At 39.6% G+C, this 19,882-nt stretch overlaps 1 protein-coding gene across 2 annotated transcripts in view; it reads right to left on the reverse strand.

Moving 5' to 3' along the window:
- The window catches only part of HOMER1 (homer scaffold protein 1), a 119,456-nt gene extending 101,433 nt beyond the window's left edge, over positions 1 to 18,023 (reverse strand). The window contains exon 1 of one of the 2 annotated variants that reach the window (XM_054578527.1): positions 17,913 to 18,023. In XM_054578527.1, coding sequence (XP_054434502.1) covers positions 17,913 to 17,914 — 2 coding nt within the window. In that variant the 5' untranslated portion in view covers positions 17,915 to 18,023. Of the gene's footprint in view, positions 1 to 7,524; positions 8,686 to 17,912 lie in introns of those variants that run through there. The other variant, XM_054578526.1, reaches the window with a different exon arrangement.
- Between the last annotated feature and the right edge of the window lie 1,859 nt (positions 18,024 to 19,882).

The raw sequence follows: 19,882 nt of genomic DNA on the forward strand, positions 1-19,882 counted from the left end.
GTTCTATATATTTAAAATTCTTTTAGCTACACAAGAGCCATATTGGGTTCACAATCCATTATTGCGAGGCTGGGGGGCAAAAAAAACTCATGGGAAAGAGGAGGTTTGGTTTTTTTCCCCCCTTTGCAAGGTAACCAAAGAGATGTAAAAGAAATTCTAATTCTTGTCCCTATAAAATTAATTCTAAATTATATTTACCAGACAAGTGAGCAGGTTTTTTAAAACTTTTTAAAACAAAATGAGAAATTATATAAAGAGGAGGGGAAGGGCAAAGCATAAAGAAGACTATATATATATATATATATCTCAATAATTTTAACCTCTTCACTCAGAAATGTTGCTTAAAACAAGCTTCATTGACTCTTCCCAATTTCATCTCTTTTTTTCCCAGATATCTGAATAGGGACCATAGAAATGACCATGCTAGATTTACCATGAATGGGAGAAAGAATCAAGCTACAGTCAGAGCATACGTTCACCGATGAACCTGTCTATTAACAGAGAATGATAATGGATATTCTAATTTTACAGTATACAGAGAGGTATGCTAAAAAAATTAAGATTTTTTTTGCCTAAAATTAAGATTCTATTTTATTTACATACTGAATACCATTGAATGATTAGCTTTTTAAAAAAATTTACCTACTCATATGGTGCCCATTCAGTAAGGTGAAAATTTTTTCTCAATTCTTACAGATAGGCTAAAATACTATATATTTTTTTATCCCATGGAAATTCTTTTGAAATAAAAGTATTTCATGAGGCTAAAATCTTACACTAAATTTTTCAAAACTTAACAGAGAAGTCTTCTTGATCTTAGAAAAATTTTGCTTAGTCCATTAATACAATCAACTTCATGAAATACAGGGTCACTTTACTGGGTAAGCCACACATCATAAGGCATTACAAATGTGCAACACAAACAAGAAATTGCACATTTCATTCAACTAAACATACCCTAATTGAGAAATAAAGCTATTTAAAATGTCTTATAGTCAGTCATTTAAAAATTATTCAGGAAACATTAAACATTTGGAACTCATTTTCCCTACTATTCTGTCCAGTGAACTGGATTAATCCTAAGTAACAAAAATAAATATTTCAACTAAACGCTAGAGGTCTGAAAAAAATAAAAATCACATGGCAGTAGGGAGGGTAAACCTTTTGAGATTTAACCACTTTTTTTCATCTGAGACATTCACTCAAAACTAAACTGAGCTTACAAACTATGCATAAAGATAGTTTCATTTGTCAGTCCCTTAAATGCCAAGGATAACATTTCAGATAATTAGCCTAAATCAACTTTCATGATTCTCTAATCCCCCCAAACAAAAGTCACAACAATCAGATTTATACTGTAACTTCATTTCAAAATTATAAAATAAATTACAGTACTGAACCAAAATTGAGATTCCCTTAACATACCCTTTATACATTCATATTTTGAAAATGATCTTTTATATATGTGTGTGTGTTTGCTCATAATAGGTGTGCAAGTTTGTTGTGAAAGTTTAGTAGTTCTATCCTAGACCCAGGATATCAAAATAAAGAAAAAAATTACAAGCGGAAGAAAGAAATATAAGAACAAAAGGGTGTTTTTAAGAGATTAATGTCTACACAAAATGACTAATCAAAATGACATAATATACCTTGCTTTCAAGAATTACACAATCACATCCTAATGTGCTACTCATAATCACTATTTCATTCTTATAAAAACCTCAGGACAGAGCCAAAAACATCATGTACCGTATCTACTGCCTCCCAAAAGATCCCGGCTCTAATGGTATCTGCTCCTCCCCAAAGTGAACTCACACAGACACTTAATGTAACCAACATTGATTAGTCTATACAGTCTTAATAAGAGCTTTGCACCAATACTCAAGTACCATAATCTTGATTCTCCTCCTCTCAATTTGTGTCCTGCTGAATATGAAAAATTATTCAAAAGTTATTTTCATTTCTAAAATTCTAGAATCAAATCTAGTTTTTTAAAAAGACATTATAAAATATCATATTTATAAATTTAAATAATTACATTCTTACATCTTGGCAATGATACCATAACTTGCTATCTCATATAGAGATCATGTTCTCTATCGGTTGAGAGTGGATGACCTACCCATCCCATCCCCACCAGATCTGGAAAAGAAAATTACCCTTCCTCCTTCAATTTTTGGGGGGTGTGGAAAGCGAGGCTCTGAAGAACACTATCAATCCCAACACTGAAGCGAACAGAAGCTGGACCGTAAGGAGGACATTATAGGAGCAAAGCTGGGAAGACAGAAGTTTGGAGGTGAGAGTGGTCTTAAAATTTTCCCACTACCTGTAAGTGGGTAAATGCATTGTAGCCAAGGGAAAAGGGCCAAGAGTCCATTGCTGTTATCCCTGTCTACACCTCTAGGACAAGGGAAAAGAGGGTGAACTCAAAAGAATAAAAGGAAATAAAAGCAAAAAGGAAAAGTCCTTATAGTTAAAAGTCCTCACTATATGGAACAATAGATTATAGATACAATAGATTATGGGTTGGGGAAAAAAGGACATTCAGAAAGAGCAAAAATGTCTTTGTCCATGTATAATATGTTACCTCAAAAAAACCTAAATACAAACTAAAAAGTTATTTCAAAATTTCAGTAAGAGTGGGGTGGGCTAATTATTGCATTAACATATTCAAAAATAAACCTATTCTCATAAAGTCCTCATCACAAGAAAAAATATTATGTAACTATATAAGGTGATGAATATTAACTAGCTTTACTGTGGTAATTATTTCAAATAATACATATGTTAAGTCATTACATTGTATACCTTAAGGTAATACAATGTTATATGTCAATCATATTTCAATAAAACAGGGAGGAGGAGTTACCTATTCTCAAAATATGCAAACTCTCCTTCTACTCTTCTTATGGTTGATATCCTCCTAATATATGCTGATAGATATAAAATTATAATACTTCGTGAGTCACAGGACAAATAACTTTTCAACTTACAAGGCAAATCTTACTGGCAACCCCAAGTACCCTTTATTTACTTTCTTGGTAGAATTTTTAAAGTGTTCTTACTCTTGCTTTCCATGCAGTTTGTGTGCAAGCTAGACAGTCCCTTTTAAAGGACTCCTTTAAAGTCCCAAACTCGCTGTTTCATGGCCCATCTGAGTGAGCAGCTCTGCTAGGAACATACCACGCCATTTTCTACATTTTTACCTCTCCACATGAAATGCCCTCATCGTGAAAAACTCTTGCTCAGACAACCACACACAGCTCATCGCCATCCTTTCCTCCTTCTACCATGGAATTTTCCAGGGCCTGCCGAGCTGTTTGCTTCCCCTATCTAGCCAGGGTTCACTGCCCTGGCTTGGTGTTTCCACAGGACACAACATATAAAACCAAATTTTAAATGATTTTTAAAACTGTTTTCTTACCCTATTTCCCTGACCCTTCATGGAAATACTCTGCTTAAAACCCTTTAGTGGTTCCCATACCTAAGAGCAATGTTTTTCAAATGACCAGTTACTACTGTCATTTTTTTCCATAAAAACAGAACAGAAAACACAAAAATACACCATACAAAGTATATTATTTCATGACATTTTATCATTTACATATGTGTGTACTAGATTCCAAGGTAAAACTGTGTATCTTACTATAATGGATCATTGCCAACAAAAGCTTGAAATACACCTGCTTTTGTTTGGTGTACAAGGCCCTCTAATTTGGCCCCAGCATAAGATTCTAGGCCCATCATCCCTTGCTACACCCTGAAAAGCCAAGTTCATTGTGCCAAACTTTTGTAGTTCCACATCTTACTGTAATTATACTCTTACCTCTGCCTTAAATGCCCTCTCATTTGTCTGCAAGGCCACCTGTACTCATCCTTCATTATTTAATATATTAACTCCTCCACACAAACTTTTTTAGCCTTCCCTCAGCAGCTAATGACACTTACCCTTTGTACCTGTATGAGGAATTACAACCTACATTATAGTTCCTTAGACATTTCACTGTACTTTTTAATTTTAGACTTGACTATCTTCTGAACTTCTAAACTATAAACTCCCTGAGGGAAGGAATACATTTTACTGTAGTCCTGCCTCTATATTAGCAGCACTGAGCTACTGCTGTACGTGCCATATAACAGGAGCTCAAAATTGGTAAAATGAACAAATAGAAAATTAAGAATTTGCATTTTAACTTCTCTAATGTTAGAAATGATTGCCTTTGCAGCCCTGGCCAGGGAGCTCAGTTGGTTGGAGCGTTGTCCCAATGCGCCAAGGTTTCAGATTCGATTCCCAGTCAGGGCACATACAAGGATCAAGTACTGAATGCATAAATAAGTAGAACAAATTGATGTTTCTCTCTTCCTCTCTCCCCTCCTCTCTCTCTCTCAAATCAATAATTACAAATTAAAAAAAAAAAAGAAATGATTGCTTTTGCAACAACGCCTGTTCATATTGCAGTGCTGGATCAAGATTTCCTCATTTTTGCTACAGTAGCTCCCGAAGAGCAGCACCCAGTAGCCTAAGGCAGAAAGAGAAGGTATCAACTTTCTCTCTCAGTAAAAGGACTAAGTTCAGGTTGCAATGCAGCAGCACCGACTTCCATGCTTCAGGAAGTTATCTAGGGAAAGGCAGAGAAGGTTTCCAGAGGTTCCCACTGGCAGGTGAAATTAATCAGAAACAGCATTATCAGACCTCATTAGTGGGAACAGTCACGTTAACTCTTTAGGGGAGTGGGAGGGAGGGCTTTCTATTCCCTCACTGATGGCACTAAATTGCCAATATATGGTAATTGCTAAGCAAAACAAAAGATAACATGAAATAACTCATTGAAGTTACTTGGTTTCTGTTGCCTACTCTAATAGTTCTGACACAGCTAATGACTCACTGTTCTCATTATGAGATACTACTTGGGGAACTGGGGGTTATACCTATCAGGGGCTCCTCAGCCAGACTTTGAAGCTTTTCGTAGACTTTATCTTACATACATGAATGTCTTAATTCTTGGGTGTCTGATACACCTATTTCACAAACCAAAACTTCAACTGCCTTCACTGTAATTAAACAGTGCAAGCAGCATCCAAGATACTTTGATGGACTCTGCCAACTGTCAGTTTCAGCTGTTCTTTTCCGTTTCCACCATAGTTGATAAACTACTATTACAGGAGCCAAGTTTATTTCTGCCTGAATTAATCACTCATTTTCTTTAAAAATAATTCATTTTGCTTAAACTTTGCCTCTAGACTTGCAATTTTATCCATAATTAAGGCAAAGATAAGTTATTATAATAATCTAACACTAGTCAAAAATATATCCATAAAATTTGAAACTCTTCACCCACAATATTAAATTTTACATATTTGTCAGAAGTTAATTCATGATTGCATGGGTACAACTTTAAAGACCATTTAAAGCTCTGTTTCCTTTTGTCTTAAATAAGCGCAGAAGGCTATGCCTATTCCGCACTTACTAGGTATAAACACCTACCAAGTGTAGGAACTTCCACAAATGCCTCCCCTGTATGCTCTTCTACTTCCACCTATCCACCCTCCTTTGACAGCCCCACTTGAGCAAGTCTACCAATGAGAATGAGTCATAGCCCCAAATATAATGCCATAAACACTCCTTGTCCTCTGTAGTCCACCTTTAAGAATTTATTAAGGGCAAATAAATTAGTTTATAAACTAATTTAATTACACTGAAGTATCTAAAATGTGTGCTATGTGTAGGGGCTTGCTTCCAGATATTAAATACCAGTCCCCTTAGTATTAAGTTCAACCCAAGCTTCCCTTGATAAAATGATGAGCATTCATGAAGATTAAAGGTAGTGGAAAAATGATCTTCTTCCATGATGCTACCACTCCACCCTCTAGAGCGGATGCAGCTTTCAACATGAAAAGCCGCCACTTGATTTTCCCCCCTCAAGTTTTAAATAGAAGAGCTATAGATTCTCAAGAGAAGCCATATTTCAAAGGTTTTGAATAGCATTGTTCAGTATTTTCTCTTATTAAAATTGGTGCAATTCATCCAAAACATTTTTCAAATGCTATTTTTCAGCTTACATGCTTAAAAACTGCTTAGCGAAAACAATTGCTCTCTCTGAAAAATTTACTTCAAGACACTATTAATCAAAATAGAAAGAAAGAGAAGAAAATAATTCTCTTTTATAGTCCGGAAAAAAATCTGAAAATTCATCTAAGTCCTTCATTTTACAGATAAGAAAACAGAGTCCATACAAATTATTTGCCTTAGATCACAAAGCATTAGAAATAGATTGAGGTATTTTAATTGCTCTTAGCAGTACCCCAAATTATGCAAGTTAGCTATGTACTTCATCCATTGTCGTTTACATTTTAAAACTATCACTTTTTCTCTTTAATTCCTGATGAAGGACTCCAACAACATATGTTCTACATTTTAAAGCTTGTTCAAGTTAAGAAACTTCGAATTCTAACTCCACAAAAAAGGTATTAAGAACTCTTCTCCAAAAGTTTCAAGAAAGTGTAGGTGTGCACACCCCTAAGCTGTCACAATGAATTTCAAAGTACATCTTTATTATTGTTGTCTCCTAATTACATTTTAGATGTGTTTTTCAACCACCAAAAGAAAAAAAGAAAAAATTCTAGAAGTTTCTCTTTGACAAACAGCATCAACAATCTGTCAATGAAAAGATTACATGATTACTTATTAACATATTATGGGTTTCTGGTTTAAATTAGGAAGTCACTAGCATTTTATCAATTTACTGCATGAAGAGTTAATAAAACTTTGGAAAATGCACTCTTAATTGACTTGGGATCTGAAAGAAGGTGAAGATCTGACATTGTGAACACACACTGAAGACCTGAGCAAACAAGAGAAGAAATGCACAAGTTCCTTCAATAAAAAGCTCTTTCCTATTCAAGTTCTGATTTCTTACCAAGTGCACCAGCACTCTGGAGGCCGCATCAGTAAGACTTTCTGATTGTCATTTTCATGCCCCAATAAATCAATTCTGTACATGTTAGCTTTAGATAGTCAAGGGCAAAGCAGAGGGCACAGTGAGGGCAACAATTTACATTGGATCATTTTCAAGGACTGTAGTCTAACCACTCATTACTTTACAACTGTTTCTTTGTGCAACTAATTATTCTCAAAGTACTGAGAGAATGCAGTACTGTACTTCTCTGAAAGACACTGGCAACAAAACCTAAAACAACATGATTTTGATTACAAACTGATGCGGCAGTTTGACAAGTGCAGTGTGTGTTGTCTTCTTAAATATTACTAACGTATGTTTCTTTATTATGACCTCCGAGTGTCACGCCAAAAAAAAAAACAAAACAAAACAAAACACTTGTTAAAGGTTAACACACCTATACTTTTAAAGTATGGCCAGCTTAGCAAGGTGGCAAATTTGTTTCAAAACATCAAACACAGACAATCACCACCACGAGACACACACGCGCGCGCGCGCGCGCGCACACACACACACACACACACACACACACACACTCAAAGCTGTGTTAAGCACAAAAAATCCTTACCCCATTTTGCCCAATGAAAACTTGCTTTGAAGTTTCTGCTGTTAGACTACGGAATTAACTTCCAGAGGAATTTCTCCGTCTGCTATTTCGCAGTTCTTTTTCCACCCCCCGAGATCCTTTTCTGGAGGTATTTCAGTAATGCTGACAATTCAATTAGTTCCCTTATGTAAAATGGTTTCTCTCTCGTAAATACCAAAACGTTCAAACAGAGGTGGCATTGGATTATTAGAGTTAAAATGCTGCGCGGAGGAGACAGCGGTCAACTCTATTCCACAAAATGAGTCTACGTGTCAGAAAACGCAGAATCCAGCTTCACAGAGTCCTATAAAAAATGAGTTCGGTGGTCATTTCGCTCATGCCCTCCTCCGTTCACAGAGAGCCAGGTACCTCTCGGTCTTTTCGGTGCTACTAAGGCTGCGGGTTCAAATTTCTCTACCACACCAGGTCCCTGGGGGTGGAGCGTGCAACCCAATGCGACGTGCACTTTATAGAGAGCCCTACGAGAACATAAAAATCCTAAAAGCAGTAATGTCACTGCGTCCCTGCACTCACATTAGAAAAAGCTATATAGGAAAAAAAAATCTCCTCGAAGTGCAAACCCGGCAGCTCACGATGTGCACAGCACTCCACATTGGAATCTGTCTTTTGAATGTTTTCGTCTCCTAAGACTCGGAGCAGAGACGAGGTGGGGAGGAGGAAAAGAAGGCTGGGCAGAATCGATTCATTCTCCGGAGGAGAATAAACGGAGCCATTTCCAGGCTGGCAGCAGGCTGGGGGCGCAGCGCACACCGGAGAGCAGGGGGAGGGGGCCCGATCCCACCTCCCTCAGCCCCTTCCCGCCCCCCGCCGCTGAGCACAATGGAGCCCGGCTTCCGCCTGGCCCTTCATTCGCGGCTGCCCACTCTTCCCTCCTCTCCAGAGCACAGCAGGTCCGAGGCTCCCGTCGGCGGAGAATGAATGAATCAGAGAGCTAAGCCCCGCGCTGCCCCCGGCACCCTTCCCCCAGCTCCGGGGCGGGCCAAGAGGTGGAGGACGGAGCTGAAGTGTCGAGGGGAGCCCGCCCGAGTCGAGGCGGGCAGCGAATTCCGCGTCGGGGGCAGGAGAGCGGGGCTCGAAGCCAAGGGAGAGCCGTTGCTCCAGCGCCCCTACGTCTGCTCCTAGCCCCTCACGCTCCGCGCCGCCGCCTTGCGCCGCCTCACAGTCCCCGGGCCCCGCCGCCTCCTCACACTTCCATCACCGCCCGCCTCCGTCGGCCTCCAGCTCCCGCTCGGCAGAGCAGCGCCGACCCGGGCGTCCCAGAAGCCCGCCGCTGCCTCCCCCTCCACCGGACGGCCGCTGAGCGGAGGGCGCCCCTTCCCGGGTCAGCGCCGCCCGCTCGAGCCCAGCACGGTGGCAGAGCTGGCTGCGGAGGGGAGGGTGGAGACGGGGCGGGGAGAACGGGGGGCAAGATCGGTCCCTCCCCCTGCTCACGGGAGGAGGCAGGAGGCAGCCACCACCGCGGAGCCGCGGCCAGGCGCTGGGGACAGGGGCGCTGACACGTCCCCAGGGCCCTGCTTGCAGCAGGAGGAGGCTGCAGCCGTGAGGACAGCGGGGAGGATGGTGGCCCCAAGCCGGCCCGCGTGGGAGCTAGTCCGCCGGCAGGTCCGTCGGTCTGTCCTTCCCTCCTTTCCTCCCCCCTCCCCTAGTGGCCGGCGGCGGGCGGCATGAGCGCTTTGATCCTCCGCAGGCTCCTGGCTGCCACAGCCTCCTCCTCCGCACCCCACACCAGGGGCCCGCGCTGTGTCTCCATCCTCCCCGCAGGAGGACCTTTAAATAGCAACGTCAGCGCGCTCTTCTCCGCACACACGTCACCCGCTGCTCACGTCACCCGGGTGCGGGGGATGATGTCACGCGGCCGGAAGTACTGCTAAATTAGGGAAGGAGCAGGGGGAGGAGAATTCCGCGAGCTCCTCTGTGCCCACCTGTTCTCGCTTCTCCTTAAAGGCCAAAGCACAGGAGACATCCCGAAAGGAGCCTGGGGAAGGAAGCGGCGGCGATTTCCTTGCAGCACGGGTGCCAAACGCGAGTGAATCACTCATAGCAACAGTGCCCAAGTGTCGAGCGGGTGATATCCTATCTCCCACTCGCACCTCTGTTGCAGCAGCATCCCCGGGCTTCTCAAATCCCCTAGCACAGAAATGTGGGAGGAAAGCCTGATCACTTGTGATAGGTTATTTCTAACAAGGCTTGAGAAAAACACCGTAATTTTCGAAAGTTATTAAATGCCATTCGGGACATAGGAGACTGTAAAACTCCCCCCCCCCCCTTAGTGGTTACCTAAATCACGAAAGAATAGAGAAATGAACAAATGTTAAAATGTTATAAAGGATAGTAATTAATGGGGGAGAAGGAAAAAGGCCATCAAATGATCTAAATGTTTTTATTGCAAAACAGCAATGTTTTGGCATAGGATAATGAGTCAACCTTAACTTTGAAAGTTTACTCATAATCATAGGCGTAGCAAATGCCAGTATACCCTTTCAATTCCAGTTTATCAAGAATATGAGTTCCACTCTATAGAAATTAAAAATAAGACCACCAAGTCCCTTTCTTTATTTTTGAATATTAACACAAACACATTTCGATTATTTTTGACTTCCTTAGTTTGAGCCATATAATTACAATGTCTCTTAAAGATGTTGATTTTCATTTCCTACATGGTTAGGGTGAACAGCCATTTTATAGATTTACTACCTGTATATGTGTGTATAATAAACAATATTTTGACTGCTTATCAAATTGTAAATTAATACAAAGTTTTAAAATGTCTTTATTATTTTTATTATTCATTAGGTACACTTAAATAATGAACTTTGATTTTGCGAGCCATGACCCAAGAAATAGAATTACTGCATAATGCCAAAGGCCATTGCTATTTCAGAGTTAATCCATAAATTCAGTGACCATGTTTTCCAAACCAAAATCCAGACACATCGTTTGACAATAGACAAAATATTTGATATCTGAAGTGACCTGGAAAATCCAGGATATAGGTTTACCAACCTATAAAGTGATTGTTAGGAGAGCTGTAAATAGATATCAATGCAGTTTAAATAAAAGAAGCTAAACTCTACAGAATTTATACCAGGTGTGGCTTTTCAAAAATGTTTTTAACGTTCAACTACCAACATGATTCCTAATTAAGGAATATTGGTTTCATAGCTTTGTACATTTACGTTTTCTTGGTAAAGCTAGGAGCCCACCATTAATGGACACCAGACAAAATAGGACCAATTTGTAACTAAATCAGGCTTTCAGACTATCTTCGCATTATAAAATCATGATCTTGCTTGTAACTTGAAATACTAAAAATAGTTTTTTAGGATTGTAACAAAGGTTAATCAAAAACAAACCCCTGTTTGGCAATTTGTTTAATATATATAATCATATTAATAGAAACGTACTAATTTATCTTTCAAATAAATGGAGCTTCTTACTTATGTATAAAATATTAACAATAAAACTGTCATCTTTCAAATAATGTCATCCCTTGACTGTTGCAAATTGAAATACAAATTATTTCCCTTCTGAACTAAATTACTTTTCTCTTTCCTGCTCTATCTGTCCATGTTAAGTAAAGGTCACTTTATCATTATCAAACACTTCACTCTACCCTTTTATCATGACTTCTTGGGGCGTACAATCTTATTCCCCCTCATCTTTATCCAACTGTCAAAACGGCCTATCAGCTGCCTCCCTGTCTTTAGACTCCTGACCCTTCATTAGTTTCTACTTTTCAAAGCTGCATGATTGCTTCTCAACTGCTCTTTTGTCAACTGAAAACTGGGAGTAAACTTTTTCCTATATAAATCTAATGGTTCATTGTAATATAATTATTCAAATTTTATGTGATTATGTGGTGTGCTTTTAATTTAGAAAATTCTGCCAATAATTGTTGAATTTTTTTTCTAGCTTGTGTGGGGATTTAGTGAATCAGAGAAATCTATATTCCCATGCACCCAAAGGAATAAGACATTTTATGTTTCATGGAATATCTGCTCAGAAATAAAGTAACTGTTCTTTTCTCCTCCCTTGAAACAATTCTAATACAATTGTGGGAGGAGTTGGAAAACTAGTCTATGGCTTTTCATCAAAAAGTAAAATATCATTTCTTCTAAAACTGGGCTGAGGTAACGCAAATGCTAGCTATGAATTTCTAACCCCGGTTACCTTGTATGCTTTTTAGAATAGTGAGCTTCTTAGAGAGTAATTTTTTTTTTTTTTTTACCGGAAGAGGCAGAAAGTACTTTGGTAGAGTTTCAAAATTTTAACAGTTCCTGTTTCCCACTACACTCTGAAAATTTGTTAAGAGGTTTATGAATACCCTCTGATTTTAGAATCTGTGGGCGAAGGCATCTGTTTTAGTTACAGAGTTTACTTCCATGCCCTTAATAGGAGATGGCAATATTCAATGGGTGTTCATAGACTGGTCATGACATGTCCTTTTTCAATGAAAAGACATCTAGGGAATAGAAAAACTTCGCAGGAAAGAGAGTTAAAGCCAGATTTTATTTTTAATTGCCTATATTAGATAATAGCAACTCCTTTTCAACTTCCCTCTTTTTATTTTTTAAATATATTTTATTGATTATACTATTACAGTTGTCCCAATTTTTCCCCTTTGCCCCTCCACCCAGTAACCCATTCCCTCCAGCAATGCCCCCACTTAGTTCACGTCTACGGGTCATGCATATAAGTTCTTTGGCTACTCCATTACCTATGCTGTTCTTATCATCCCCTTCTCTGTTTTGTACCTACCAGTTTGTGCTTCTTATTCCCTACACCTTTCTCCTCATTTTTCCCCTTCCTCCTCCCAGCTGATAACCCTCCTAATGATACCCATATCATTGTTGTTTGCTTAGTTTGTTATTTGGATTCAATTATTGATAGTTGTGAATTTATTGCCATTTTAATGTTCATTGTTTTGATCTTCTTTTTCTTATATAATTCCCTTTAGCAAATAATGGCTTGGTGATGATGAACTCCTAGCTTTACCTTGTCTGGGAAGCACTTTATCTGCCCTTCAATTCTAAGTGATAACTTTGCTAGATAGAGTAATCTAGGTTGTAAGTACTTGCTTTTCATCACCTTGAATACTGCTTGCCAGTCCCTTCTTACCTACAAAGTTTCTTTTGAGAAATCAGCAGATAGTCTTATGGGAACTCCTTTGTAGGTAACTCTGCTTTTCTATTACTACTTTTAAGATTCTCTGTCTTTAACCTTTGGCATTTTAATTATGATGTGTCTTGCTGTGGTCCTCTTTAGGTCCATCTTGTTTGGATTCTTTGTGCTTCCTGGACTTGTATGTCTGTTCCCTTCACCAAATTAGGGACGTTTGGTTTCATTATCTTTTCATATAAGTTTTCAATTTCTTACTCTTCCTCTTCTCCTTCTAGCATCTCTATGATTCAGATGTTGGTATGTTTAAAGATGGCCCAGAGGTTCCTAAGCCTATTCTCGTATCTTTGAATTCTTTTCTCTTCCTGCTGTTCTGATTGAATGCTTTTTCCTGCCTTGTGTTCCAGTTCGTTGATTTGATTCTCAAGTTCATCCCCTCCACTGTTGGCTCCCTGTGGATTTTTCTTTATTTCACTTAATGCAATCTTTATTTCTGCCTGGGTCTTTTTTATGCCTTTGAAGTAACTGATGAGTTCCTGGAGCATCCTGATGACCAGTGCTTTGAATTGTGCATCTGATAGGTTGCTTATCTTCATTTCATTTAGTTCTTTTTCCAGACTTTTGTTCTGTTCTTTCATTTGGGCCATATTTCTTTTTCTCCTCATTTTGGCAGCTTCCCTGTGTTTGTTTCTGTGTATTAAGTAGAGCTGCTTTGACTCCCTGTCTTAGTGCACCTGTTAAGTTGTACGGGGCAGAGCCTTAGTTAAATGCCAGGGCGGGGCAACCCTTATCACTGTTCTGTTGCTCTGTGTGGAGGACTCACAGGGGGTAGGGGGGACAGTGCTGCTGCCTGGCCTCTGGAGTTTTGCCAAGGAGGAAGCTATCTCCCCACTCGCACTTTACGTTCTCCCCCTATGCTACTGGCACCCCTCAGCTGTTGCCCTGGTGCTGAATCCCAAAGTGGGGTGGATCTGCATCAGTCTTAAGTTAGTTTCAGGCCCTTTACGAGGACAGTTTCTTCCACCATCCCAACCCCCACCGGTGGTTACAGCCAGAACTTTTGGGGACTTATCTTCCTGGTGCTGGGCTTCCTGGTCTGGACTGGGGCTGGGGTCCCTCGCTCCCAAGGTATCCCTCCCAATTTTTATCCACCACATGTGGATGTGGGACTGCCCCTTCTCATCCACCTCTCTGTGCCTCTCTGCGTATCTCCACATCTCTGCCACTCCTACCCGTCTGGATGAATGTGGCTCCTTTAAATCCTTGATTGTCAGACTTCCATACAGCTCAATTTTTTGACATTTCTGGGTGATACTTGTTTTGTAGTCTGTTTGTATTTTTTGATTAGTTGTGCACAGAGGCGAGGTATGTTTACATACAACCTCATCTTGACCAGAAGTCTCAAGTTCCCTCTTTTTAATGACCAAAATACCACTATTGCTTCAAATAAAGTCCTAGGGAGAGAGAAAAGATATCTCTGCATAAATAGAAATTTCGAGTCCTAGTTTATGCCACATAGTTATATGAATAAACTAAGTAATCAGGAAAGACTAAAAGTAAAAGAAAAGAATGAAAGAGTTGTAAGGAAACAGAATTTATCCAGTTGGCCTCCCAAAGTCATCCCACATCCTCTACAATATATCGGATACTGGGTGCCAGTAAAAAGAGTATTTAGCCTGTTCAAAACCATCCTTTACTATTATCAATAAACAAGGTAGTTAATAGTCCCCAGGATGGAAGTATAAGTGTTTGACCTCTCCAAGGCAATGACTTGAGGACAGTTTTTACTCTTTGGTGTATCTGCACTATTTTAACAGAGTGTTGGGGAGTGGGGGAGGGAAGGAAGTTAGAGAATTATTCTCAGGAAATATATGATATAGAGCATGTGGAGAATAATCTCATAGAACTTTCCTTGCTCTGATTTTTACCGTGAATTCATTCTTTGTTTTCTAAATATGGTTAAAGAGATGCAAATATAATTCCAGATTTATGAAAGAGCATATCAAATATCAGTTTTCAGTTGATGCTGTAAGAAAATGGTTGTACAGCTATATATGTAGTTTTTTTTTTAATATTCAGAAAAGAAGATGTTATGGTGCGTTTGGAAAAATTATCTGGCTTAACTGCTAGGTTGTTTGTTTGTGTTTTGGTTGTTATAAACAAAAACTACAGAGAACAGGCTGGAAAAAGGTGCAGATCTTCAGAGCACTATAGTAAAGAACACAGAGTAAAGCTTGTGCTACACCTGTGTAGTTACTTAGAATGGAATGCTGTGGAAGCTGATTGCCATGGTAACCAATAATCTTTTTTCATGAATGAGAGAACAAGACAACCATGAGGAAAATGTTTTAAATGAGCTACCTTATTTTGTGATTCTTTTGGTGCCAGTTAGGAGCAAGCCACCACCCTAGGTGAACAACACCCTTATGAAAGGAAGTTGCCTTATTATCAAAGAGAGAAGACTAGGACAAAAAAATTGGGGCATTTCAAAGAGAGATAAGGGCTTAAGATGGCAGAACATAATTGGTAGAGACTCTGACATGGCTGAAGTGGGCAGACACAATACCTGGAAACTGTGTTAAAGGTTCTTCCAAAAATAAGAGGCCAGAATAAAGATTGCTAACATTTGGGAGATTCAGCCAAGATACTTCATGAGTTATTTGTGAGGTTTTTAAGATTTCTTTATTTCTTTTAATCTGATTCTAAATAGTAATTTCTCTAAAAATTAAAATGGAAATGGTAAATATACCTTTAGTCAATATCTATTCTTTTATTTTAATAATGAATTGCATTCATGATAAATATATAAATATAGTTAAATCTGCACTACATGCCTGAATTGATTGGATCATCTGCTAAAATGTCTTACCCTTTGAATAAAATCCAAACTGCATGCCTTGGCCTATGAGGCACTGTGTGATGGGCCCCTGCCAACCTTTCTTACCTTGATTGCTGGCTGCCCGGCCCCCATTGCTAGTGTGTGAGTTAGTGTATCAACTGCAAGGAACAGAAATCACACCTAATGGTGACTATGGGAGGGACACCAGACTCTGTATCTGAGGGTCCCTGTCTAGGGGCCAGCTGAGGTGGGAGTGAGGGTTGTCATGGATGGGGGGAAACAATAAATCATTCCAGACACTTCTCTGTCCATCTGCCAAGAGAGGAGCAATGGCTCTTCCCTCTAGTGGAGAAGGCCCTGAGCCCTTTGTCCAAAGGATTTTATTGAAAGGGTTATCGTTTGGGCTAGGTAATAAGAATGTACAAGGGATCTCTTTACATCAGTATGTTAAAGTTTACAGAGAACAGATGATGTTTTGAAGAAAACAAATGTCAGGAACACACCAATTTACATGGGCCCGAGAGGAGACAGGTAAACATGAGAGCATAAACATAACAGCGCCAAAGGGTTTAGGGTCAGGGTCTGTGAGTAATGTAGATTTCCTTTCCAGCATGAGCTGGTTATCATAGCTTTTGAGGGAAGAACAAAGCATGCTTTTAAGGAATTTACTTCTAGGCCTGATTTCCCCCAGGGACCACCAGATCCAGTTTAGGGCTGACTCCAGTATTGTTTCAAATCTAAGCCAGGCAGGGGGAGGGCAAGGCAGCCAGGATATAAGGAAATAAGGAGATTTCTTTCAGAGAGAATGAGGACCTCAGCTATATCAAAGCAGAGGGGTGAGGGTCTTTCGCCCTTTCTCCGTGTCCCCCAAGTTTTTTCCCTGATGCTCATGTGGCTGTGCCTGTCTTAGTTTGCCCCTTTCATTGAAGGTTCTTACCTGTCATTGACTAACCAGCCATCCTCCAGGGCCAAGCAGGGTGATATGAGGGAGGCAGGGGCTGCACCCCTGCGAGGAGGACAGGTTTTTTCTCCTCAGTGACCTGTTTTCCCAAGGGCTCCTTGATTAGCTCCAACCTTGGGGCCCTTTTGCCTATCGGCGGGGCTGCAGTTCCTGAAACCAGATGGGGCATTTCCTAACAGGTGACCTAAGTTATAAGGTTGTTTTTTATTTGTTTATTTACTTAACAAGAAGTCTGAAGGTAGGTGATTCTACAGTTGGTTTGGAAGATCTATGGTGTCATTAGGGTCCAGGTTCTTTCCAGCCTTTCACTTTGCCATCTTCATGTGTTGTCTTTTAAACCTGGTTTCTTGTCTCATGGTTATTAAGCGACTATTGGATTTGTAGTCATCATATTCTCACAAAGAGCATCAATAGCAGAAAGGGAGGGAAAAAGACTGAGGAATTTTCTCATTTATGCCTGCTTCTTATCAGAAAGAAAAATCCTCAAGAGGCCCCCAGAAAATTCCCTCCCATGTCTCATTGGCCAGAACTGGGTTACGTGCCTACTTCTAAATCAATCACTGACAGTTTCAAACAAGGTTTTTATGATTCACTTACACAAATGGTAGTTCATCCCTTGAGTCTACATATTGTGTCTGAACAAAATTAGAGATCTCACAGCAAGGAAAAAGAGGCAATGGCTATTGGGTGAGGAAACCACTTATTTGCCACACAGCCAAAAAACACTCTGGTCTTCCTGCTACTCTTAAAATATGATAAGATTGTTCCAAATACAGTGCCTTTGCTACCTGTAACACATATGCCTGAGGTCTTCACACTCTTCCCTATTATTTAGTCTTATACTTAAATTGCATCTCTTGAGCAAGATCTCCTGAACATTCTTTATAAAATACCTGGATATTCATAGCCACTCACTCACAGATGTACATCAGTAGAACTGGTTGCCCTGACAATCATTGACTTAACTCTTCATCATTATATCTACTAAAACAGAAACTAGCTGCATGACCAATTGTTGGGATGATGTGGAAAAGATGCTTGTATCATGCAAGTGGTTGGCTATAAGAGCCTTGAAGTCATTTTTTAATCAAAGATTTTATGACTACTCAAGTCTGAGCTGATATCAAAGCAGCCTTTCACCCTTAGGTTTCCTACATTGTCTTCTTCAGAGAATATCCCCTCTCCTCTGATGTTACTGCACAACTTACTTTCTCCTCTTTCATACTCCAGTCTCACATCTAGTCTACTGAATAGCTCCATTTGAGTGTTCTTATACACCAAAATAGCTAAAACAAATTAAACATGTAATCCTTCATAATTGTCCTCTCAGGTTTCCTTATTTCTGTAAATGATAGGTCAAGCAAGACTGACAGATTTTCTGGTATAAAAAAACAACAAGCTTTTTAAAAAATTAAACAGCTTATTACTTACATAGATAGTAGAAGCAGGAACAGCAAAGGTGCCAGCTCCCCCTGTCCCCTGTCCCACAGAACAACACAGAAAGAAAGGAGGCTGGATGACAGTGCAGTATGAGTAGTGGAATATCCTGTTGCTTCCCGCAGCTAGTAGTTTTATAGCCTGCAGGTGTATTCTAAGGGTGTGGGGGAGGGGTTGTTATATAATAAAGAACAGTGGCTGGCCTTTGTTTCTGGTTCCTGGGGGTTAACTTCTAAATTCTTGACTTTTCCCAAGAGACAGAAGTATCTTTGTTATTCATGGTGGGCACCTGAGTTTATGCTAATAAGAAAACTCAGGATGGGGGCTGGCCAGGCCAAAAGATGAACTCTGTAATTAGACGACTGGGGCTTTGTTCCGGGTGATATCAGCCCAACCTCTGCAGAAAGATTGAATTCTATCATCTCACCAATGATTCAGTCAATTGTGCCTACATAATGAAATTCCAGTAAACACTCTGGACGTAAAGGTTCAGGTGGGCTTCCCTGGTTGGTAATCATACGTTGATGTATAGGAGGGTTCAGTCCTGAAGACAAAGAAACTTCACATGGGACGGACATGGGGCCCTCCTGACCCTGAAGGACAGGGGACCCTCTAAGAACTTGCCCTATGTGTCTCCTATGTTGGCTAATCTTGTTGTATCCTTTATGATAAAACTATTATAATAAGTATGGTGCTTTTCTCAGTTCTGTGAGTTGTTCTAGTGAATTATCAAACTTGAAGGAATAATGGGAACTCTTGAATTTGCAGTTAGTTGGTTAGAAGTGTGGGTGTCCTGGGAAACCCTGAGCTAGTAGCTGGTGTCTGAAGTTAGGGCAGTCTTGTGGGAAACTGCCCTTAAACTGTGAAATTTGACCTAACTTCAGGTAGTTAATGTCATAACTGCAATACAGAAGGGAAGGCAGAAAACCTCATTCCTCTTCAGAACCTAGGAGATGATGAGAAACTGTCTCACAATACGCTCCTGGAGGATATGGAGACAGTGAGAAATGGCCTTGAAGTAGTTTCTTGCAAGCTTCCCATGGTTTCATGTTCCAAGAGGATCATAAGACATTTGCTAAACTTAGATCAGCTATACTTAAGCTTTGCATCAAAAAGGGTCTGGAAAAATGTTTACCAAAGTGCTGACAGTTGTTATCCCTGAGTCATGGAATCAGAAGATGTTTGGTTTTCTTCTTGATGCCTTTCTTTTTTATACTTTATAGAGGTAATTTAGAGAGTGGGTAGGTGTGGGCTCTGGGAAAATCCTTGCTGGGTTTGGATCTCGACTCTGTCATTTAGTAGCTACTGTGCTTGACAGTGATCCATTAAACTGTCCTCCTAGTCCATGGGTTCAGTTAGCTCCAGATACTCCAAGACGTGCATTCACTCCTCTGTTACCGTCTTCATTTACAAGAAACATCATGTGGAACTATCATTTTCTTTCCTGAAATGAAGATATAATGTGTCCATGGCAAGGCCTTAATTCATCATCTTTGTTTTTCCATAAAATAAACAACTCAAAGAACAAAAAAAACCATGCTAGTTTGGCATGATTTTCTTCATAAGCAAGACTTCAAGCAAATTGTTTAGGTCTTTATACCTAAGTTTTCTCACTTGTAAACTGAAAATAATAAATAATAATCCTTACTTCACAGAGTTCTTGTGAGGATTATATTAGTTAACATAAACAAAACTCTTAGAATAGTGCCTGGCACATAGAAAGCACTGAACAAATGTTAACTATTTTTAATACTTATATGTGTTATTTAATTTGTATACAGTAACCACATATTATCTTTGTAAACAGGAGAAAATAAAATTTAAACATACAAAAATTCAAATTTACTATTATATATAAATAAATTTATTTATTTTTTCTATTCCCAACTAGACAAATTGGCCAATTTTTTTTGCTTATAACCATAACATTTCATAGTTACCCTGTAGAGAAATGGAATAACTTT

This window comes from Pteronotus mesoamericanus, unplaced genomic scaffold, assembly GCF_021234165.1.
Source record: "Pteronotus mesoamericanus isolate MK-2021 breed Mesoamerican mustached bat unplaced genomic scaffold, CSHL_Meso_final contig_50, whole genome shotgun sequence".
In the NCBI taxonomy this organism is placed as follows: Eukaryota; Metazoa; Chordata; class Mammalia; order Chiroptera; family Mormoopidae; genus Pteronotus; species Pteronotus mesoamericanus.